A 25388-nucleotide genomic window follows, 5' to 3' on the forward strand; every position below is an offset into this window, starting at 1 on the left:
AATTTCCCACTCCTTGAGGGCTTTACTTTCTGTGCTGGCAGTGAGGGAAATATCCTGTTGTGATCTCCTGTTTTATTTTTCCAGTATTTGTCTGCTTTTTGTTCTCAGGTTTCATTTTTAGTTTATCATTTACTCCATCCTATATAAATTTAATCATTGCATCTCTGTAGCTCTCTGAATATCTACTGACTGAGACTTACAGAGCAGAATAAAAGTAATAACAGAGATGCACTGTGATTCCAAAAGCTCAATTCAATAAGATTAGAAAGTAATCTTCTTGGGAGATGAAAAGAAATGAGAGTTCAAACACAAACTTTTATTTTTTGACAACTCAATACAAGGACTATTTTAGACAAAATACACACAAGATTTATTATCCTTTTTTTAACGGTTGACATCTTAATCAGAGAATTTGATCGAGGTATCCAGACACAGATAAGCAAGTCCTTTAAATTTTCATTTAAAATTTTATTACTACTGAATTTTGTACAAGAATGAATTTTATATCGAACAACACTAAAAAAATGGCAGGAAAGATAAATATGATTAAAGTTTGTTAAATGCATGTATGAAAATTTCTTTATGAAACTGAATGCTTTGTACATTTAATATTAACTAATAAAAGAGGAACAAGTTCTGTTGGAAACATTATATCAATTCTCTGTGGCTTTTAGGACCATTTCATACATTATTCGTTTCTATGATGAACCAAAGTCTTTAAAAGGGAATGAATGACATGACAACCAGTGTCTTCCAACCTCCAAACTCACCCTCTCCAACCCCAGCCTGACTCAACCTTGTTTCTTGGCCTGTTTCTCATCTTAATTCTGACCTGAGCACATACTGTGCTGCTATTCTTTGTTACTGATATTACCCATATCTCAATTGTCCTTTCAAACAAACCCATGATGTCACCTACATCATATCTTATCAATACCTGCCTCGGGAAGCATTTTATCTTGGAAGATACCCCTATCCCCAAAGTGGGCTCTATCTCTTCACCTCCTAGAACATCATCATATTCTGTGTCTACTTGTCTTGTGACTCTTAATATACTATCTTTCTACATCAATGAAAAGATCTTGTATCCTATCTTTTACTTGTAAATTCTGTAATTGAAGATACCAAATTTGATCCTATATATAATTCTTTCATAAGTATCACCTATCATCTTTCAGGTAACCTATTAAAATGTCTACTAAACTCCAAAGTATCCTTTAAGTAACTAAATTAGACTGGTAATGGAGGTGCTTACTTTTTAAAGCAAGCTAAAAACTGTCCTGCACGTGGAAAATACAAGATATCTGCGGAAGGGCTGATGACATGCAGATGGGTGGGTGAGTCCAATGGGTGGATGGATGGAGGAGTGCATAGATGGAAGACTAGGGTTAGTAGATGGATGAGTGACAGATGGATGGATGTTCTGAATCTGAGGGTATTTTGTTTATTTGGTTGGTTTGTTTGGCTTCAGTTTATTTTGGTTTATTGCTTGAGACAGGGTATCACTGTTTATCTCTCGCTGGCCTGGAACTCACTGTGTAGACCATGTCACTAGAACTACCGTCACACACTCCTGCCCCTGTTTCCCAGTGAGCTGTAATTACAGACATGTGCCACCACACTCAGCTCCAGTTAACCTAGGCTTTAGATAGTCATTCAGATTATGTGCATTTGTGCCACTTATTTCTCCTTTCCCTAGCCCTACTGCTCACTGCACCTTCACCTGAAGGTCTCTGAGAACCCCTATACTTCAGGGATCATCGCCAGCAGAGACTCAGCCCCGAGTATTATAGTTGCTTCAGGTAAGAAGCTTGTATGCTGTGCTTGCTGTCATAAATTTTGTTGATTTTGAGAAGTGGAGTATCTGTGCTTAGAATTTAATGAGCAAACTAAAAATATTTTTTGAAAGGCACCTAAACCATTGACCCTGAAACAAGTATGGTAAAAATCTCTGCTTAGACAGAAAGTCTTCAGTTGAAATCATTGTGAGGCAATGCTGACTGCTGATACAATCCATAGTTTGCTTCTGTAGAAAGTTCCTTCCACTAATGGCAATGTGTTCTGTCTAGGTAATATAGGTTCTGAGTTGTCTGACAACGACATTAGCATGTTTGTCTCTTCAGATGCTGGCAACACTTGGAGGCAGGTAAGAAAAAAACGTTACTAATGCAATTATTTTTATTAATGGAATTTTTGAATACAAAATTTAATTTAGAAAAGTTTAGGCAGGTTACTATTTTTGTTATTTAATAAGACTTTTTTGAGATAGAATCTTGCTGTACACGCAGGCTGATCTAGAATTACTCTCAGGCTGGCCTAGAACTCATAGCAAATCCTCCTACCTAAGCCTCCCAGTTCTGGAATTAAAGGCATGAGCCACTCCACCCAGCTAGTAAGACCTTAAAAATAGTTTTCTTATTTATTTCTAAAGAAAGGAGAATGGGGGGCACACCAGGGCCTCTAGCACTGCAAACAAAGTCCAGATGTATGCACCACTTTGTGTATCTGGCTTTATGTGGATACTGGGGAATCAAGCCCAGGTCTTTAGGCGTTATACACAAGTTCCTTAACCACTGTCCAATATCTCCAGCCCTAATAAAACTTTTCTTATCAAGAGCCTGCATGTAAGGAACCATGGAACCAAATGAGATCTTATAGAATTTTTCTATAAAGGAAAACAGATACTTTGAGTTGTCACTGAAAGCATATAGCCTGAAGAGTCTAGTTTTGAGTTGCCCCTGTAAATGCCCTTTGCCCTGAAAGCTAAACAGAATGTGATACAGTGATATAGAAGTATCCTTCAACCAGATGATGTTTAGAGATGTTTAAATCTCATGTGCAAAAGACAGTTCCAGGCATCAGATGCATGTTGGAATCACTTAAAAACTTGTGTTTAACTTAAACACTTCCTGCCTTTCTTCAGAATGAAAACTAGATACCCATATCTTATAAAATAGGTATTTAGTGAGGTTTAGCAGTCATGAAATATATGAACCTAATTCATGGTTGTTATATTTGAATAAATGTTTTAATAACCCATTGATGTTTAAGTATCCTACAATAGCACTGTTACTTGACATCTAATGCATAGACTATTATACTTAGCAATGAGAGCACATTGTTTTAGAGAGATCCATCTGATAGTCCATTTGCTAATTCTTACCTTAGACCCTCAATGAGGTACTGATATTTTGAGAAAAGTAGGACAGAGAAGAAATTTATTTAAGAAACCCCAGAGCAATTGATTTTGGAGTTCTGAAAGAAGATGGGCAATCTAAGGAAGCCTCCTATGGAGAAAACAGACTGAATAACCTAACTTATCAAACAATTCTGCTTGTATAGTCCTGGGGTATATGTTGGGTATAAGAATTAAATGAAAGGTAAAGGGATCATGATATTTAGTGCAACTTCCCACAAGTCTATAGTAGCAATTTGACTGATAATACAGCATGCATCTTATATAGAAAGGATTTGTAAAGTGTTTCTTGCTTGGCTCCAGTTAACTTATTTTTTTTTCTCACATTTAATGAATGTCTCAATGACACATGTAATAATAGGTGACAATTTTATCTTGATCAAAACTATGATTAAGAAAAATCGTCCATGAGTCAAACAGGCTAACACTTAGATAACACTTGTAAATTTGGAAGTAATTTGGTATGAAGCAAGCACTGGCATGCAGAAAGCCTATCCGATGCTGTCTGCGCTGCCTCTCTCTACAAGAATGAGAATGTTGGAATAAGTTATCTCTGCTGTTTCTTGATCTGGAGATGTGTAGTGTCTGAAAGTTAGCCAATGTTCTGACATCATGAGAATTAGTACTGCTGTCATAAAGGTAAAGACAAATCAATATAAATATATGCCATTCATTTTCAAATTTTATTTTATGCATATTGGGAAGCATTGTTTATCACAGATTTCCTCAAAGATTTTGGGAAACCTTTTATTATCATGAAATGGACTTTTAAATAAAATTTTCACATGAAAACTGATTGTTTGTGCCTCGGGTTTGTGTGGATGTGTGTCTGGGTGTTCTTGTTTTTCTCATCCAGATATTTGAAGAAGAGCACAGTGTTTTGTACCTTGATCAAGGCGGAGTCCTGGTTGCTATGAAACATACATCTCTCCCAATTCGACATCTTTGGTAAGGGTATCTCTTATACCTGATGGTTCCTCTAGGGCCAAACTAAGAGTCAGGATATCAAATTAGACTGTGTTTCTTCTAACATGCCACTGTCTACTAAACATAACTTATACCTTTGCTCTGTTTAAAAAAAAAAAAAAAGATTGATGCTTACAGTCTTGAAAAAGGTAATTTGGAGAGGAAAAACAAAATAGAAAGGCTAGAGATTACTTCTCCTAGGGAAATAATTGTATGACAATTTTTCAAATGTGACAGTGCCCTCATCCGTGCCTTATTCTTCCAGCACTGTCACAGGCAGAAATATTTCCCAATCACCCATAATCTGAGTAGCTTAGCTGCTCGCAGTCACCCATTGCAAACATCCTTGTCTGATCCTGAATTCCAGTGTCTGCACTGCTACACACATGCCACACAGACGCTGGCGATTGGCGATCATTGTGCTGCCAGGTTGTTTCTCCCGAGGGACTTGCTGACTGTCCTTTTGTCATGTGACACTCTACACATCTGCCAGTGGCTTCCACTGCTGCATGGTGCAAGGCCTAATTTCCACAGGGATTTCTAGCAGGCTTGTTCATCTGTTTTTGAAAGTGGTTCTCTCCATGTTGGACCTGTTCATTATGTTGATAATTATGGTAATAATGCCCAAAGCTGCAGATAATGATCCAAGGCTGAGCACGCATCTTCCATAAAAAGCAAAGGAAGGGCTGGGGAGATGGCTTAGCTGTTAGGGCACTTGCCTGCGAAGCCTAAGGACCGAAGCTTGATTCCCCAGGACCCACATAAGCCAGATTCACAAGTTGGTACATGCATCTGGAGTTCCTTTTGCAGTGGCTGGAGGCCCTGGTGTACCCATTCTACCTGCCTTGTTCTCTCCCTCTCTACAATAATTAAATAAATAAAATATTTTTTAAAAAGCAAAGGAAATCTAACTGTGCCTGTCTCTATCAGTTCAGGTTGTTATGACAAAGCAATTAAACAAAGTAGCTCATAAATGACAGTAATTTGTTTCTTACATTTCTGGAAGCAGGGATTACAAAAAAAAAGGGGGGGGCATTGGCAGACTCAGTCTCTTGGTAAGCCGTGTTTGTGTGTGTGTGTGTGTGTTTTCAGATGGTTAAAGCAACCAGGGAGTTCTCCAAAGCCTTTGTTTATAATTTACTTATTCCATTCAGGAGGGCTCTACCATTATGATTGAACCCTCACCCAAATGTCCATTCCCTACTACCATGACATCATTACACAGTATTCTTGGTTAGAACCCAGATGCTTATATCATGATAATGATCTTAAGAACTACAGACTTCTATTGCTCTCAAGAGCCCATCCTCTGATACATATTCTTTACACAGTGAGGTCAGCCAGGATTCATATATAGAAGAGGAACTTGCTTGTGACACAAACACATAAAGATGGAATTGTAGGAATCATAAGTCAGTTTTATAAGACCATCACAGTCCAAGCTTACATATAAGATTTGCTCCTAGATGGCAATGCACACTTGAAGGAATCACACAGAGATTGAAGAACTGATTAAAAAAATTGGGCTGCAGATATGGCTTAGTGGTTAAGGCACTTGCCAGCAAAGCCAAAGGACTCAGGTTTGATTCCCCAGGACCCACGTAAAGCTAGATGCACAAGCTGGCACATGCATCTGGAATTCGTGTGGCTGAAGGCCCTGACACACCCATTCTCATTCTCTCTTTTCTCCGTCTCTTTATTTTTTTTTATTCTGATAAAATATTGAAATTCAAATGTGTTCTATCAGAGTCTTCCCATTTCACACTGCTCTGCTCTTGATTTTACCCCAGCATATCTGAATCACAATGGTTTGTATATCCTTATTTCTACTTTTGATATGAAGAACAGGCTCACTTTGTAAATGTGTTCTTTACTGGTTGCTAGAATATTTCTTTTAAAAGGGCTATTTTTTAAAAAATTTGAAATATAATGATTATTATTTTATTCTTCCTTACCATCAGGCTGAGTTTTGATGAAGGGAGATCATGGAGCAAATACAGCTTCACATCTATTCCACTTTTTGTGGACGGGGTTCTGGGTGAGCCAGGAGAAGAGACCCTAATCATGACGTAAGTAGAGTATTGGGATCTAATCCAGTCCTAAGATGAGAGAGAACACCTAAAAGGATGATTTGTAGATAAGCCTATCACAGAAGCCCTTATCAAAAGTAAAAGAAAGTGTGAAAAATATTTTGTACGATACCCAGACTTAAGGATGGTAGCAGAGGGCAATATTTTCTTTCTACATACAGTAAGAAGATAAATAAGGATTCTTCCCACAGAATTCTTCCTACAGAAAATAAAGCTACACATTTAAAACAGTAGTAATAAGCAAATAGATGTATAGAAAATGTCAGACAAGAATGAAATTCTCAGTTAGAACATAGCATTTAGACAAAGTCCCAAAGAGGATTTGACTTTTCCTGGGCTATTCTCCTAAGCCAATTGTGACATATATTAGGAAAACCCTGAGAACAATCTGTTTTTGTGAGATTGCATTTATACTTATTCTTGACTGGAAACTGATGATCATTAATTTGTGAGAGACTTGATTGATGACTCAGCTACCTATAGGTTTTAGAACATGGGCTTTTAAGTATGAAACTGGATTGTCCCTTCATATGGAAAAAAAAAAAAAAAAGGAAAAGTGGATAATTGTCTTGATTTTAAGTCACCTCCTCACTTTTGCTACTGGAAAAAAAAAAACTAAAAACAAAAAAAAATTGAATGTGTCTGATGGCAACATGTTTACTTTCACATGTGGAAAATATAACTGGATTACCAATTTGCTCAATAGTTTGCTTTGAGTCCTTTTTTTATATTTATCAAACACAAAACCTTAGCAAAAGTGATCTGTAAAGGTACTCCATGACTCTTACTCACATCTTTAATCCCTGGATAAAAACTGCATCGTATGTCTGTGTCCTGTAGAAGAGCAGAATGTACACAGTAAGGGACGAATTTATATACTTGGCCCTGCTGAGCATCTTCCCTGGAAGATAAATATCATAAGAGCCATGGGAACAATGTCTATTTGCCAAAGAACCTATAAGTATATTTAGAGCTACCTATACTAACATAATTGTGATTGTTTCCTCTATGATTTTTGATCATTGTTTATGGTGTAACACATATAAGTGGGTTTTAATTGATACACCCTGGTTTCTGGCTATGCCTTTTATGTATAGCCTAATTTTGGTGCTCCCATGTTGACAAATACTTTGAGCCTCAATGTATCCATCCATAAAGTACAGCCAGTGATCACATCCTCTTAATAATATGTTTGTATTTCATAAAGGGTTTTTTGGCCATTAAGTTTGTGTATTGTGACTGACACCTCACCATCCTCATAGTAGCCTCATAGTAAACACTTTGATGCAAGCTGTTGGTAACACTTTTGTCATGGTTATAATTGCGACCTTGTTTATTTGTCACTTTGAATCCTGTAGAGTGTTCGGACACTTCAGCCACCGCTCTGAATGGCAGCTCGTCAAAGTGGACTATAAGTCCATTTTTGATCGGCGGTGTGCGGAGGAGGACTACAGACCTTGGCAGTTACACAGCCAGGTAGGAGAAGGAGAACTGAGACTGAGTCCTGGGCAGGAGACATGGCAGGTAGATAAGGAAAACTATTCCTAGAGGATTTTGACCTGGACTTCAGTTCACAATGTTCAGTTGATTCTTTCCACATGTTTTATGCTCCTCAGAATCAAGTAACCAAACTCAATGTCTGTATACTGGTGTGAAGTAAATTGTGTATATTGGTATTTTTGTATATTGTTGTTGTTTCTGTTTTATTATGCTAGGATGTAATAAGATAAGAGGTGCTTGGCTTAGGCTTATCCTTCATCACTAAATGCCAACTCAGCACTGAGATCCCAACAGAATTTTTTTCTGAGCATAGATGGCATAAAGCTGTGTGGTAGGAGTGAGGTGAGGAAAGAGCTTCAGTTTCATCTAGCTATGGCAGCAAGGCAAGGCAAAGGACAACAAATCAATTCTGGACAGTAAATGATGTCAGGGAAATTCTTCTTCCCCATAGCCTTGAATTCCTAGGAATGTGCAGTGCCTCTTGCCTCCTCAAACGTGCTCTTGGTATAAGAAGGCAGAACTGCTCATAGGAAGCCTTTCTATATCCTGCTGTCTCAGTGATTCATCTCTCATCACAGTCGTTGGCCGAGAGCCTCTCTTTTTGATTTCCCAAGGCAGAACTCATTCTACAGGCAGTCAAAGAGTGCAGTAGAAGCTAAGCTGAAAATCATCCCTGTATTCAAGCTATGAAAATCTTATGCTCCATACACAGGCTCTATAATATATTTACATGTAGATGTGAAATGGAACCAGTTACAGTGAGTTTCTTCAAGAAACACAGTGGTTATTAGACTAAAGAAAATTTTACTCTGGTCTTTCAGAAACACAAAAGGAGCTATGTTTGATAGCGGGTGCTATATTATCAAGAAACACCTAGTTTATTCAAAAGCTCAACAATAAAATTATCACTGATTTACATTGCTGCTATTTTCCCTCTGTGGAATGCAGAGGCATTGGGATATTCACAGCTTTTATTTATCTCATGAAAAAAAAGAACACATTGAATTTAGATCTCTTGCTTGTCTAGTAGACTAACATAAAATCATGACTATAAAGTTACCTGGGAAGAGGCATAATAAATTGAGACAAAATAGATCTTTCTGTTTCTTAGCAAGACTCTTCTTTCAGATGCTCATAAATTGCCAACTACATAAATCTTTTCTTAGAGTAGAACTGCATTTAATTACTACAGGCTTACTGACAATTCATTTATTGTAGACAATCTTGTTTTCTGTGAGCCCTTTGTTGCCCTAAGACTAACACATTGCCAAGTAAAGTTTTGCTCAATACATAAGGAGTTGTGGATATTTTAGAAAAATTTAGTGTTTTTAAGGACTACTTGTCTAGCCATGCTCCATAATAGGTATCAAGAAGAAAAATCTGTTGGCACAAAGTAGACTACCAAAGTCAATATTACACTAAAGTTTATGAACATTTCCCCAAGTTCCATTGATGTGGAACGGGAGCTGAAGCTATGGACTCAATTGTGTGTGATGCTTGTCTGCTTGCAGGGGGAAGCATGTATCATGGGAGCCAAAAGGATATATAAGAAGCGAAAATCTGAACGGAAGTGTATGCAAGGAAAGTATGCGGGAGCAATGGAATCTGAACCCTGCGTATGCACAGAGGCCGATTTTGACTGGTGAGCTTGCTTAGTTACCCACAGAGCCATTCAGCTGTTCAGAACCCCCATAAACAGCTGTGGATGGGCACGCATGTCTAAACATCCCAGTCCACTGGGGGCTGAGACAGGAAAATCTCTGGAAGGTGACTGAAAATAGCAGATCCAGGTTCATGAAGAGACCATGCCTCAAAGAAATATTTGGAAAAGCAATAGAGAAAAAGTATTCAAAGTCCTCCAATGGCCTTTGTACACACATGCATGGTGAAAGCACTTCTGCACACTCATGGAGATACACCACACATCATACACCACACATACTACACACACACACACACACACACACACACACACACACTTGAAAAGTGATGAGTACATAGGGCTAAGTGGCTAGCTTCTTTTTATTAAGTTAAATTCTCTCTTAGAACACCATAGTTTACTAGCTATGTGATTGTATCTTTGGGAAAATCAGGAGTTTCTTTAGACTTAAAGGGTTTTTAGAAGATGGCTGGTAATTCATGAATGTTATCAGTCAGTGTTCAGCTGGCTTCAGCTAATGAGAACTGTGAATGATCCTTATCAACCCAGCGCAAGAATGGGCTATGATAGAGTGGGTCTTTGACTCTGTGAGCCAAGCAGCAATGTGCTAGTTTAAACGGGAGAACTGCCAAGGCACTGGGAGTTTAAACTGAACTTAAAGTACAGTAGAGTTCTTCCTGGAATATTTGCTAAGCAGAAACCTTGCCTGTGAAGTCAAAAATGTCCTTGCCTTGTTCTTGCTTGTTGTTCAATGCTCATGTAAAGTTGGCAAATTACTGATGAAGAATCATAATTATTAACTCAATAATCCATCACAATTGCTCTGACTGTTTCCTCTATTGTGATTTTAACATATACCTATATGATAATATATATTAGAGAACTAATGTATACTGTGTAGATGCTAAACAATTAAACTCCATATAAATGTGCCATTTTTTGATAATCTCTTTTAGCTGCATAGCAAACATGGTTCATGTATCTGGTCAACAATATCAATGGCTGGTCTGAGATAATATATTAGAATATTTGAGGAAATTTAAAAGTTGTTTTATAATTTTATTTTATTTGCAAGAAAAAAGAGAGAGAGGGAGAGAGGGAGAGAGGGAGAATGGGCATGCCATGATCTCTAGATATTGTAAAAAACAAAACAAAACAAAAAAAAAAAAACCCTCCAGATACATGGGCCATTTTGCTCATCTGGCTTTACATGTGTACTGGGGAATCAAACTCAGGTCTTAGAGTGTGCAGGCAAGTACCTTAACCACTGAGCAATCTCTCCCACCCACATTTTAGAAAATATAGTGTTCTCTATCTGTTGACTACTGGATATGTTCTTTAAATGAGTATTGTGGGAGGGCCTGGCAGATTTCGCTGATAACTGTTAAACCAACCATCCACCACTTGGTGTCAGTTCAAAAGGTTAACAAGAGCCAGGACTGTATCGCTTTGGACTCATCTAGAGTGTAACAGAGCTTCACTTAGGCTGGAGCTCACAAGCAGTTCTGCAGGGACCTCATAACTAGTTCTTCTCTGTGGGTACATGTGTGTGTGCGTGCACCTGTGTGTGCATGTGCGCACGCATGCATGTGTATATTGGAAGACAACTTCAGGTATCATTCCTTACCTTAGACCTCTTTTTTGGGGGGCGGGGGCTGTCTTTATTCACTATTCTTACCATCAGGCTCATGAGATTCCACCAGACTCCCCTATTGCCACCTACCTTCTCATTGGTAGGTGTGCTCAGATTACAAATGCATCCCTATCCCACACAGTTTATGTGGGTGCTAGGGACCTGAATTCAGGCACTCATATATGTAAAACAAGCACTTTGTTCACCAAATTGCACCCCTTCCTCATTCCTAGAAGTTCTGCTTTAGACAAGGAATGTAATGTACCAGAAAAAGCATTTTATACCTGGCCTGTCCCTTGAGATGACACTCTGAAACATGCTCAGGGAAACAACTGTCATGGAGTTTTAGTTATGCACCATACTCCTCTTTCCAAAGTCCAATTGCTTCCCATGGTCTGCTTTATTCTAGGAGAATTTGAAAGGTAGTCAGCATGGTTTGTTACTACTACAACTGATTGAACATTGGTCTTGTGAACAGACTTATCTTTAGAACAATTTTTAGCTCTAGGTAAGATGAGATATCCTTGTTTTCTAGGTTTTTCTGGAAGCATGCTCTTCCATGGAGATTTGATTTTTCTATAAGTTTCCAAAAGAAATTAATATTTTATTTGTCATTAGTATTTTCTTTTGCCCAAAGTAAGAGAAAAAGAAGAGAATTAGACTTTTCTCCTTCATTCCGCACATTAGTCTTGTTTCCATCCTTGTTGTTCATGTATGGCTGGATCACCTCACACCCTAACTGTGCTGCACTTAGAAGGGTGGAAAATGACACATACATAGGACTATTATAAGGTTTCCTGGTCAAGTGAGATTTTGGTGACTGCAGAATTTTTGCAAATATGTTTGGAAGGCTCACCATGACCTTGTTGGGTTTCTACCAGTTACTGGAGTTTGATTGTGCAAGCTGACAGTAGTATAAAGGCGCTGTTGTTAGATGGTACCTTTTAGCCTCCCTCCCTAGATGTTCCCAGGTAACCTTGTTCTCATTTGCAGCATCTGTATGATAATTCCCTAACGTGAACCCTAGGTGTTCTGGAGGCAGCATGCAGTTTTCCTATTTATACGGTGTTGAACCAGCCCCAAATCTCGTTGGTATGTACAAAATTCTAAGTTTCAGCTGCCTGGAGACTGTCCCCACAGCCGAGCGTATTTCTCCCTCACTGCCCATTTTGTGCCAGCATCTCACCTGTATTACAAAGATGGGCCAATTCATTCTAATGCTTGCGGGTGGCTGAGTGCAATTTGTCTGCGCATGTGGAGGTGCAGTTTGTTGTCTTTCTCTGTGCCTGGTTTGGTCTTCCAGTAGTCAAGAAGACCAGGCCACTCAGAGGCTGCTGGGGGGTGGAGGGAAATAAAGGGAAGCCAGTGGGAGTCTTTGATTATTTCCTAAGGAGATACAGAATTTAAAGCAGTTAGTACCGACTGGCAGTGCTAAGTGCCGAGGACATAACCTTTCCTTGGGGGAGTGCTTGTGACACTCCTGAAGGACATTAGCTTTTTGGCTGTAAGTTGGAAGCATATGGCATGTGCACAGAGAGACCTGGCTCAGCTCCACCTGGAAGATCCAGAAGTCCTGGAAGTGCATCCCAAAGACATCACCGCGTGTGCTGCTGAACCTCGGCATGAAGTTTCACTGATGCTCCAGCTTCCACCCCAGCCAGTTTGCTCATTAGTCAGTATCGTGTATTCTTCTAAGGAGAGTGCAATCCATTCCATCGGCTTACAGGTGTTCAGGTGTAATTGTGCTTCTGTAGAATGTCTTCACGGATAATTAATTGTCTACAGGAAAATATAGTTCCATTTTTAGGAATACGTTGGTTTAGGAAATGCTTACAGACTGATGAAGTTGGCTGTATGCTAATGTGGAACTGCCCTGAGTAATTTTTATACCTATTGAAGGGTTTGTCATGTCTTTTTCCAATAGCGACTATGGCTATGAGAGACACAGCAATGGACAATGCCTGCCAGCTTTTTGGTTCAATCCATCTTCACTGTCAAAAGACTGTAGCCTGGGACAGAGCTACCTCAACAGTACCGGGTGAGTGTCTGGGGTGGGTGCTTATGAGTAAGTGATATACTGACAGAATTACTTCTAACAAATGACAGCAAGGTTTTCTAATACCACAATGCATTTCTGTTGCTCATTTTACTAGTCCAGCCTAGTTTAGCATGCATGGTGAGAGTAGGACCCAAGAAGAAAACCCACGTAACAGATAAAGAAGCAACAAAGATCCCATGATTGAGAAGATGATGACATGTGCCTCTACTTTTGATACTTGATTACCATCCATCTAGTCCCATGAGGTTCCTGTCTACCTGTTTCTTTTTTAAATTTTTTTGTTTATTTATTTATTTATTTGACAGTGACAGAGAAAGAGGGAGGGAGGGAGGGAGGGAAGGAGGGAGGGAGGGAGGGAGAGAGAGAGAGAGAGAGAGAGAGAGAGAGAGAGAGAGAGAGAGAGTGTGAATGGGTGTGCCAGGGCTTCCAGCCACTGCAAACAAACTCCAGATGCTTACCCCCCCCCCCCTTGTGCATCTGGCTAACGGGGGAACTGAGGAATCAAGCCTTGAACTGGGGTCTTTAGGCTTCACAGGAATGTGTTTAACCACTAAGCCATCTCTCCAGGCCTTCTGTTTACCTCTTTTCATTCACAATGACTCTGTGAGGAGGCCAGTCATACTTGACATTGTGTCTCCAGCTTCATAGATGTGGAAGGTGGATTTGAACACATATTGGCTCATAACATATCAGGCAGGAAATTCTGTAGAAGCAGAACCAGTAGGATGTATAGCTACATAGAGATAGATTACTTTAAGGAATTGCCTCCTTTGATAATAAAGACAAGTACATCACAATTTTTGCAGGCTGGAGCCTGAGGTGACTTGATGTTTTTGCTGCAGTCCCAGTCTGAAAGCCCAGAGGCCCAAAGTGGATTCTGTAGCTCCACTCCAAAAACAGGGAGTTTGAGACCCAGGAGGAGTCTGAGTCTGCAGGCAGTGAGGGCAAAGCTGAGCCCTTCATCAGTGCCATCAGGCACTGGCAGCCCTCTCTCCTGGGGGAAGAATCAAACTGTTCTTTTGGGGATTACAACTGCTTGAATTAAACTCATTCACATTATGAAGACACATATGTTTGTCCATCACCTTAAGTATTGATATCGTCTAAAAACGTCCTCACAAGAAACACCTAAATAATGCTTAACCAAACCTAGAGACATATTTGGACCCACTCAAATTGATTTATAATGTTGTCCATCACAAATGATTTGGCTCAGAAGGTCACAAAGTATTCCAGCTGCTGATCAAATTCCAGAAGGGCTTTTCACCTTTCATTGTACAGAATTTGGAGAGTCGGCCATTTGACTGCAGTCCCATTGAAATAGGAGGAGTTGGAGGCACATGGCTTCATACAGCTTAAGTCTGGGAGTTCTCAGTGAACATGAATATGGAACAATATAGCAAGAAAAGAAAGAGAAAGAGGGACTCCTACAAATTATGATACAAAAGAAATATAAGCTGGCGAGATGGCTTAGCCTTTGAGGCGTTTGCCTGCAAAGGCAGGTTCAACTCTCCAGGACCCAATGTAAGCCAGATATGCAAGGGGGTGCACGCATCTGGAGTTCATTTGCACTGGTTGGAGGCCCTGAGCAACCACTCTCTATCTTCATATTTCTCTCTCCTTCTCTCTCTCCCTCTCTCAAATAGGTAATATTTTAAAAAAGAAATATAGGTGAATTACAATGTTCTGCTTAGAAGGACTTATTAGCTATGTCCTACAAATTGAAATTATTATTATTCATGTAGAAAACATGGTTCAGTGATAAGCATCCAGGTACAAAAATGTCTGGCACTATAACCTTCATGTCTGCAGTCACAGTATGGCAGTTCCTCCTAGGGCTTAGCCTCTCTTCTCAGGGATATATTCATATAAGTGGGTATGACATGACAACATCTGACCCTACATGAGTTTGTCTTGCTGTTCTGCACTGGTCTCATCCATTCCACACATACTTTCATACAAAACTATCAGCATTGGCATGTGAGCTGACAAAGAAATAATGTACGGCAAATATCATCTGTGGGTGGGTATGATAAAGTACTCAGCACACACAATGAATGTGCTTGCCAGGAGAGGAGTGACCACTCAAGCACACAGGTGAAAATGAGGGGGAGAGAAATTAATTCCCCACTGATCAGAGTTTTGTCTCAACTACGCAGTTTACATTAGGAACGAGAAGATGTTAGTTAGCTAAGTTGGGAACCTGAAGTCTTTGCATAACATTGAATTCCCATTTAATATCTCTAGCCAGGAAGCAAATTAGAGAAGAAATTGATGAAGAACTTACTTCTGGCCAAGTATGGCTCCAGCATGTCACAGGCTCGGTGATGACTCAATGGTGTTTCATTAGCACAGACTTGGCAGCTGAGATTGGAGGCTCTAGAGTGCTGCCATTGGACATTTCACTTTTGCTTACAGTATTTAATTCCTAAAGAATCATACACATGGGTCTTATATGTTTAAAGTGTCTATTTAGATCACCATCCTAACCCTTACCTTTTCCCAAAGCAACTGTGGTCTGTATGATGTGCAAGTTATCACACGCTTTTTTTTCTTTAACATTTTCTAACAAATAGTTGTGCCAGGAAACATATATAAAATTAATTTGAAAGTTTATTTTCATAAGATTGCTACTGTATGTAGCAATCTACTTTTGCTTTTCATTCAAAAACGTATCTTAAATATCTTTCCAATTCCAGATATACTGGGCTCCTTTTCATCTCATTTATTTTCCCATAATATTAAATATTGTAGGATTGTAATTTTGTTTCACAGAAATTTGGGTTATTCTGTGTGTCTTTTGAACACTATAAAAAAGGCACAGTTAATATTCTCATATTTTTCTGTCATGTTATTAAAAAAGCTCAAAGAGGGCTAGAGACATGGCTTGTGGTTAAGGCATTTGCCTGTGAAGCCTAAGGACCCATGTTCGACTCTTCAGATCCCAAGTAGGCCAGATGCAAAGGTGAGGCAAGAGCAAGGTCACACATGCCCACTATATCACACAAGTGTCTGGAGTTCGGTTGTAGTGTCTGAATCACTAGTGTGCCAATTATTTCTCTCTCTCCCTCCCTCTCTTTCTCCCTCTTGTTCTCTCTAAATGAAAAAAAAAAAAAAAACATAAAAAAGCTCAAAGATTAATTGGATTTCAATTGGTGATAGGTGATGTTTCTTACAGATTACAAAGCAAATTACAGTCAGCCAACTATTTCTTCTTAGACTTGAGTGTGAGGAATTGGCAATATCTCATCTACAGTAATTCAAACAGTAGCTTCCTATTCACATGCTGCTTGAGAAGACCACTAACTAGAGATTCATTTGAATTATCTGTTATCACCTTTAAAATTCAAGTGTCAATGGATTCTGTTGTGGAAGCTTAAAGAAAGGATGAAGAAGTAGGACTTTTCCTCATTCCTAAATTGAGAAAGGTCAATTCAGGCAAAAGGAACATGATCCTGGTGACAGGGCTACGATGGTCACTTTCTAAAGGAAAGGTCTTCACACAGTTGTCTGGAAGCCTGTAGAATTCAGCAGGTAAGTTTCAGGACAAGTGTTCCCATTGCCAGTTTATTTTTTTTTAATTACCTTTCTTTTCTTTATTTATTTATTAGAGACAGAGAGGGAGGAAGGTAGAGAGAGAAAGTGAGAGAATGGATGTGCCAGGTCCTCCAGCCACTGCAAATGAACTCCAGATGCATGCTTCACCATGTGCATCTGGCTTACATGGGTCTTGGAGAATCGAACCTGGGTCCTTAGGCTTTGCAGGCTAGTGCCTTAACCGCTAAGCCGTGTCTCCAGCCCCCAACGGCAGTTTTTAGCTCTTGCCTGGGTACTTGATATTTATTCAGTGTAGAATCTGTGTCAGGCGCAGGGCTAGCATGAAGCAGAGCAGAGTCTCAAATGCTTGACCTTCAGTTCTTGCCTTCTTAGGTGCTCATGGCCTTACCCGGTGCTGAGCAGCACCACACGTGGTACACCCACAAGCAGGCAGTGAGTCTGGCAGATGAGTGGGGGCTTCTCATCCAAAGCTAGTGTCAGATGACCAATGAGAAAATCTCCCAGCATCCTCTGTCTGGGCCCTTACTGGGAAACATTCAAGGACTTCTTGCTTTAGGTGTTTAACTATCTCACTGTTTAAATGGGTATGGTTATACTCACAATCAGTGTATCACTCTGTGTATATAGCAAAATTCTCAGGTTCACCCCCTTCCACTTCACCATGATTAAAAAGTCCAGCATTGGCTATTGTTTTGCCTCATAGAAACATTCTGTTTTGTTTTGTTTTGTTTCTCATTGAGGAGGTACCAGAATTTTTATCAGCTTGATTATGTAGCAAATGAATGGTTTTTAAAATTTTGTTGTAGTTGTTAGCTAGGGTTCATCAAGATAGTTGAAATAATAATGGAGTAAATGTAAACTGTCCCCCATCCACATCCTCTGGTCCAGTAGTATCAAGGTTCTAAAGTCCACACATACAGCAGGATGTGAGCTGTGTTTGACACTGTGGATTCCCTGCTTCCCTCACCTTTTGAAAATATATTCTATTTACGTACTTATTTGAGAACAAGACAGAGAAAGAGAAAGTGAGAGAAAGAGAGAGAATGGGTTCACTAGGGCCTCCAGCCACTGCAAACAAACTCCAGATGCATGTGCCACTTTGTGCATCTGGCTTACATAGGCCCTGGAGAATTGAACCTGTGTCCTTTGGCTTTGCAATCAAATGCCTTAGCAGCTAAGCTATCTGTAGCAGGTAGCTTCAGGTTCACTGAGATGAACTTCCAGACCATGCACGATTATGGAGGAAGGGACTTATTAAAACTTATAGATCCAGGGGAAGTTCCATAATGGCAGAAGAAGTTGGCCTGCCTTCATGGGACCAAACAGAGAGAAAGAAACCCCAAGCCAAAAGCCACACAGCACACTTTAGGAACTCCAGGTGCTTTGCATATCTTTAGATGGCTATCTCCAACCTACCACCACACCTTAGGGCTGGACCCTAAGATCTACCCAGTGACACTGCCTCCAGCCAGGTGGATACAGATGCAAACTACAAACTAATAAACACTGGATATATTTGAGGGCATCTATTCAAACTACCACACTATCTCTCCAGCCCTTTTTTTTAAAAAAATATTTATTTATTTATTTATTCATTTATTTGGGAGAGAGAGAATGGGTTTTACCTTTTTCCCTCAGAGCATGCATTAGTTATTACACATCCAGATTAAAAGTATGGAAGCAGACATGGCATTTCTTTTTTACCCAGGATGGATCAAGAGTAAAATAAAATTGCAATTGTTTTCTTAGGTTCACATGAGAAATATTTGAAAATTAAACAAATAATTGTTTTCCATCTAACTTCTGTACATACTGTTTACCTTTAGCATGTGACTTTGTTCCTTTAAGCCTCAAGTTCTTTATATATTTCTGTTTGCCTTCAGCATGTGACTACCTATGATACTGTACAGAGATAATGTAGACTAATGCCTATCATGTAGTCCTTACTTTATAAAATAAAAATGTATCACTGGTGACCAAGGTTTCTCTGGAGTATGAGAAAAACTTCTTTGTTATAAATCTGTGGCTTATTCATATATTTGACTCTCAAAGTCACAATATTTATATTTATAACATATTTAACTTATCTTCATTTTATTATTTGGAAAACAGAAATAATAACTTCTAAAGGCTCATAAAGTTGCATAATTAGAGTGTGATTGAACCACTGTAAACCAGAGCATGTGTTCTCCATTGCTGCCACTTAGGCCAGACAAGTTACTTATCTGATTATTGAACAAAATTCTTTTGCTCAAAGAAAATGAAAACTATATCTATTTGTATGCTTTATGACATGTTAAGAATATAATAACTCACTTTTGGGTTTTGGCACCAAGAAAAGAAAAATAGAAGGAAAAAAAAGAAAGAAAAAGAAAGTGATAAACCCAATGACTTTCTTCCTTGTTTTTCATGCTGTGTCCTTCAATATCTCTGTTTATAAGTGTATAAGCTCATTTAGCTGTACTTATACATGGCTCAACCTATTTATATCAGTTTGGACCCAGGGAATATATAGAAATTTTAGGATGCTAAATTAACTAGGATATTCTTGCTTGTCCTGCAGTAAAGGATTCTGCAAATATCAAATAAACTGGTCATCAGGTGAGTTTACTCTAAGGAAACATGATGGTTTTCTTAAGGGACATATTTCTTCTTGTTATTAAATTGAGATATTTCTAGATGTGTTTAAAATCATATGTATAGACATCTCCCTTTGTGGAGTACCCCCCCCGCCCAGGGACCTTAATTCCTTGTTCAAACTCTTAGTAATTGTTCAGTTGATTTGTAATGGGAAATTGGTGTGATCTCCATTACACAATCGGGAAATTGGAGTTCTGGGGTGCTTCCTAGAACCCCAAGCCCTGAGTTCATATCTGCAAACTAACCAAAGAATTGGCAATTCCAGATTCAAGAGAATGATTTTAAAAAGAAGCTATTTTATTCAGATTTTGCAAAAGAATGGAGAAACGGGAAGGCTGGGAGGTAAGGTGAGAGAAAGTGGGGAGAAGAGAAGTCTATCACATGAAGCCCAAAAGCCTATGTGGACCATGTGTAGCTCAGGCATCCATGTGACCAGATACATATCTGGGGGGAAATAGCATGGAAAGAAGAGAAAAAAGAAAGTTCAAGAAGCTCCTGCCATGTGGAGAGCTGGAGGGGGTGAAGGACCCATGCGCAGAGTAAGGCCTAGGGGGCTATCCCTGAGCCAGACCAGGCCTGGCTGAGGGAAAAAGTCACCTCCCGCAGGGAGGTCCCCAGTGATCAGAGGATACCAAATCACCCCAGAATCGAGAACTGACAGCTATTCCCTGTGACCTTGGGCAGCATCCGGGACTGTGCCTTATTTCTCCTTTCCAGATGTCCAACAGAAGGGATAATATGAAGGTGTGATGAAAGACCTTCAAGGGATGACATTTTCATGACCAGTAGAAATGTCTCAGTAGCAGAATTGCTTGGGCTGTAGATGCTCCACCAAAGGAAAAAAAAAAAAAAACAAACTTTTTTTTCCCCATAATCTGGTTGTACAATTTGACTCAGATTGTATATTCTATGAGCCAGTCTCATTATTCTTTATATTAAATTATTTAGTTAAGTGTAGCCATATGTCCTATTTCATCAACTGTGTGTTCATAATGAAGCCACATTCCATTTACTATTTAAATTAAAATTATGTGTGCTTCTATACTGTTTAATGCAAAGAAAAAAAAAAGAGACTATTCCATCTACCTGCCTAGGTTGTGCCTCATATCAACCCCTTAATCCATAAGTCATCCTGCTTAGTTCAAGAAAAATGTCCTGAGAGCTACAGAGTTGGAGGGGATAATTTGGAAAACTTACTTTGTCAGTCTGGACCCTCATTCTTGCTGAATGGTAATATTGTGATGGCTGCCTAATGTTGTTGTTGACTATGGGCACATTGTCACCCCCAAATAAACCTTACCACATGAGATCCCAATACAAGCACAAATTAATACTCTTTGGGCAAATGTACCTAGGGATAGATTCCCAGCAGTGCATATGCAGCCACTAAGAAAGTCTGCCTCTCTAGACGCTGGGCACAGTCCTGATTCCTTTCCATTTCCAGGCATGAACATGCACATGTTCCTGTTTTCTCATTGCTAAGGTGGGAGTCGAGGAATGTTTTAAATCTGCATCATATGGTCCACCCAGAAGTAGCCTCTTTCAATACCCCTGAGGCTCATATCTTTTCCTGCTTCAATATTTCTACCCTCACCGTAACAAAGAAGAGTTTCTCTTATAAGCAAAGGCAATATGACATACCACAGCTCAGCGGCAGTTCCCACTTGTGGTATAAGTTGACCTCAACTACCAAGGTCTTTATGTGTGATAATTACTTTGACGAAAAAAAAAAAAACAAAAACGAAGCAACTTCCTGGAGAAGCATGATTTCTAAGATGATTTGTAAGGGATGAGTCCCGATATGCTGGGAGGAAAGATCATCCCACCTAGAGTGGACCAGACTCTCTAGAGGAGGCCTGTGGTGTTCATGGTGACCTTGGGAGGCAGCACAGACAGCAAGAGGAAAGCTGAGCTGGTGAACAGCACACAAACTAAAGAAGGGAGAGAGACATGCTTTGACGGATTTCCTTTTGGCAGGGAAAGGTTTATCAGAATGGGGATTAATATACATGGAATAGCATGACAGGGTTCCCAAGCTGAGGCTTCCCTTTCAAAGAACGAGGGGAAGTGTCTGTTTTTATGTTTCTAGGGGAAGAGTGTATGTCTGGGGATGAGCTGCATAAGAGACCCCATGGAGGTAATGGAGAATGGGAGATGAAGAAAATATCTGCTCCTTCAGGGTCTATAAGGGACAGAGTATTCTGCCCTGCCACATGCACAGGAAGCTTAGAGAGAGTATATATAGATATATAGATATGTATATATGTTATTTTTGAACAAATCTAAAATATATACAATGTATCATGATCATAGTCCCATCCCACCACCTTTCCTTTTCTCCCCTCCCTGAGTCCTTCATTTCCAGCTAGTACCTCTGCTGATTTTCTTTTTTTAGTATGTGAATATTGTTGAAGAGGTGACATGAAGATTGTAAGTAAAGTCTGAGAGCTTTTTGAGGCATTGTCCTCCCCACCATAGAGACTAACTGATGTACTTATGACTCTTCAGGGAACACCAATAACCCCGCCAAAGAGGGCTATCAGTGTATTGAGGGAAGAGGAGGAAGGCTAAAAAAAAAAAAAAAAAAAAAAAAGTGTAACCTGATGAGGATATGACTAGCACCTGATAAGATCATAAAGGACCATTCATAATCAATTAAAAATTAGAGGGCAAGCCACGTGTAGTGGCGCACATCTTTAATCCCAGCACTTAGGAGGTGTAGGTAGGAGGATCACTGTGAGTTCGAGGCCACCCTGAGACTACAGAGTAAATTCCAGGCCAGCCCGAGCTGAGGTGAGACCCTACCTCAAAGAAACAAGAAAAAGAAAGAGGGCAAAGTGTTAATTCAAGGGTACCTCAGTTTGGATAGCATGAGTACCAGGACTGAGCACCTGGGCTCAGACCTACGTTCTCTAACCATCGTGATCACAGTGGGTCTCCTGTCAGCTCTCTCGAAAAGGAAAGGCTGCAAGGGGCATTGCCTTTAATGAGACCACAGCTCTGATCTAACAGATCATTATTTTAAACCTGAACACTGTTGTTTAGAATAAGCATATTTGGAACTGAAAATGTTAAATAATGCTAAGAAAACTATTGACATGGTAGGATCTGGCCTTGAGATGATTTGGGCAATTAGAACATCTTTTTCCTTCTGACAGAACAGCTAACATTCAATGTTAAACATAACTTTTTACTAACTTTTGATATTGAAATATTTATTAAATTCATAAACAGTATGCCAGGCTTTGTGCTGTTTATAAATTCATCATCTCGTTTAATATCTTTTGAAAATATTCTATAACTATCTCTATTTTACTGGCAAAGTTTCCAAAGATTTAAAGGAGAGTTTCGTTAAATCGCTCAGGTTTCTATTCCTGGGAGCTTGAACTTAAGTTTGGGCAATGTGGTTACACAATACCCGCTTTAGCATCCACAAAATAAAGTTACCAAGGAAACATCACACACACACACAAAGAAACTGATTCCCAACGTGCTCAATTAATTTAGAACTTTCAGGGGGAGGTCATGGATTTCCGTAAATTTTCAAGTTTCCCCAAGCATCACAAATACTGTGCAGAAATGGGATTGCAGTTCTCTGAGAAGCTGGGGGGTTACATGTACTGTCGCGTTTATTGTAGCATTATTCAGAATTGTCAAGTTACAGGAGCAACCAAAGCGTCCACCAACAGATAATGAATAAAGGAAATGTCCCATATATGTGCAGTGGAATAACAAGGTTTTTAAAGAGAATGAATTCCTGTTATTTGCAACAACATGGATAGAGCTGGAGGCATTATGACAATATTTGGGCCCAGAAAGATGAACACTGTGTGGTCTCATTCATATATGGCATGTCAAGAAGCCGATCTCATAGGAACAGAGAACAAAAAGATAGTTGCCAGATGGGGAAGGAGTAGGGAGTGTAGTCAAAGAGACACATCACAGGGTATAGAATTTTGGTCTGGAGAATTAAGTTGCAATAATTGTCTCTTGCACTGTACGGTAGTGATAACTTATTATTGCCATTTATGTTAATAATAACATACTGTATATTTATACTTTTCTTTAAAAATACATCTTCTGGGCTGGAGAAATTGTTCAGTGGTTAAGGCACTTTCCTGAAAAGCTTGAATGCCTGGGTTCAATTCCATAGTACCCACTTAAGGCCAGATACACAAAGTGGCACATGCATCTGGAGTTCATTTGCAGTGGCTAGAGGCTCTGTCTGCCCATTCTATCTGTCTCTCTGTGCTTGAAAATAATTGAAGAAAAGTATTTTTAAAAAATACACCTTTGTAGGAATCTTACAACAAAACAATAAAAGCTGGTAAAATGATGGATATGGATATTGAAACTTTTATGTTCTTTCAATAATGTCTACAAAGATCAAAGAGTAATATTATGTCCCATAAATACATATATATCATTTGTTAATCAAAAATAAATTTTAAAAATAAAGGGTACCCAGGGTTTAGATCTGCTCTGTTTAGATATAATGTCACTTGAGCACAGAGTGACTTGCCACAAATGTGGAAACTGAAATACCACCATGCCAAAATCATGGGGAAAAATATTAAATAGAAAAATCACACAATATGAAGACTTTTAAAGATTTCTTTTCCAGTTTCAGCTTTACAAAGGAAAAAATATATATGTGGCCTTCATCTTTCTTAAGCCTGCCAAGCAGCAATGAAGCAAAAATCAAACAAGGCACAGGTAGAAAGGCAAAGGTAAGAGAGGCATATCCAGATAGGAAGGGAGAGGAGCAGAAATCTGGGCTGTTGGAGTAATAAGGCGCTTTCTACTGATGAGTTGTAGGTAATATCAAAGGCACATTTGCAGAATGTTTCCTTTTCAGTAATTGTACAAAGACTCCCTTGCCATTACAAAGCACTTTTCTTCTTGGCAGATTGAAGACTGCTTTACCAACTAAATGCATCCTAGTAATATTCAGTGTTGTGGTCCAACATAATCATAAGTTGCCTTGTTATTACAGAAGAAGCAGCTCCATTTAATAACATATTAAATGCATTATTCATTTATGTAACTCAGACCCAACGACAGCTGCTGGGATGAAAATAGAACTATTCTGTAATGCAAAAAGCAGGTGTGTGCTTATATGAGAAAATTAACTGTATTTCTGCACAATTTTCTTCTGAATTTCAGGGACAGGTCTGTTAGGGCTAATGTGATGTCATTTTCATCCGAGAAGTAAAATGGTTTCAGGATAGTTTTTAATGAATATTAAAAAAAAAAAAAATCCCCAACAGTTCTCTCTGTGGCAGATTCCCAGGAGGATAGAGTCCTGCTTTGGATTGAAGCAGAATCCTGTTGCTATAGGATTGGGGAAAGCCTGACATGATGGTTGGTCAGAGCAGCAGCAAACAAAAGCTTTGCTCAGCATCTGATGATGCCGGTGAGATGGGGAGCCTGGGACTCTGTCACCGCTCACTGAGGCCGAGCCGCAGGTGTGCTCGGAGGCTAAGTGATTGAAAATCATGGCCTGCTTTTCATTTGCACAGGGCTTTGCCTCTGAAACATGTAGGTCATTTAGATGCACAGTTAAACTCGCCCACACGCCATGGTTATCCTGGATGGCGTTGCTGCTCATTTTCTTGCTCCCTTTGCTGGCACCAGAATGCTATCATTTTCCTATACTTGTATCCTGACTATGTTTTTTTTTCTTTCTTTCTTTCTTTTCTCCACCTGCCCTTATTTTCTCCTCTTTTAATGGCCCTTACTCATACACTCCTAAAAAGGACTTGTTTAGATGTGATGACATTCAAAATGCCCAAGTTACGCCAAGGTGCCATCAGCATGGGCAGTGATCTTCATGCTAAAGCAGGGTGCTTTGGAGGTACCCTGGTGGGAACCTTAGTTACTGGACTACAAGTAGAGGCAAGGACTCCAAGTTCAGACATTGTCACACCTGGATGGGTGGTGAGGTGCATATGTTGTTTGGACCAGTGCTAATAACAACCTGTTATGTGGGTATTTCAACATCCAAGCTCAGACAGTCATAGCAGAGTGGACACCTGGTGCCCAGGTTTGCATATCTGGAGCACAAGGTCTTTAACATTCACACA

General features: G+C 39.4%; 1 protein-coding gene across 7 annotated transcripts in view; it reads left to right on the forward strand.

The window, feature by feature from the left end:
• Window positions 1-25388, forward strand: part of Sorcs1 (sortilin related VPS10 domain containing receptor 1) — a 600968-nt gene that overhangs the window by 454608 nt on the left and 120972 nt on the right. For all 7 annotated transcript variants that reach the window (XM_004659364.3, XM_045156924.1, XM_045156934.1 and 4 more), the window contains exons 11-17: window positions 1700-1802; window positions 2070-2146; window positions 4053-4144; window positions 6124-6231; window positions 7611-7728; window positions 9264-9394; window positions 12970-13083. In XM_004659364.3, coding sequence (XP_004659421.2) covers window positions 1700-1802; window positions 2070-2146; window positions 4053-4144; window positions 6124-6231; window positions 7611-7728; window positions 9264-9394; window positions 12970-13083 — 743 coding nt within the window. The remainder of the gene's footprint in view (window positions 1-1699; window positions 1803-2069; window positions 2147-4052; window positions 4145-6123; window positions 6232-7610; window positions 7729-9263; window positions 9395-12969; window positions 13084-25388) is intronic.

This window comes from Jaculus jaculus, chromosome 1 (assembly GCF_020740685.1).
Source record: "Jaculus jaculus isolate mJacJac1 chromosome 1, mJacJac1.mat.Y.cur, whole genome shotgun sequence".
Taxonomy (NCBI): Eukaryota; Metazoa; Chordata; class Mammalia; order Rodentia; family Dipodidae; genus Jaculus; species Jaculus jaculus.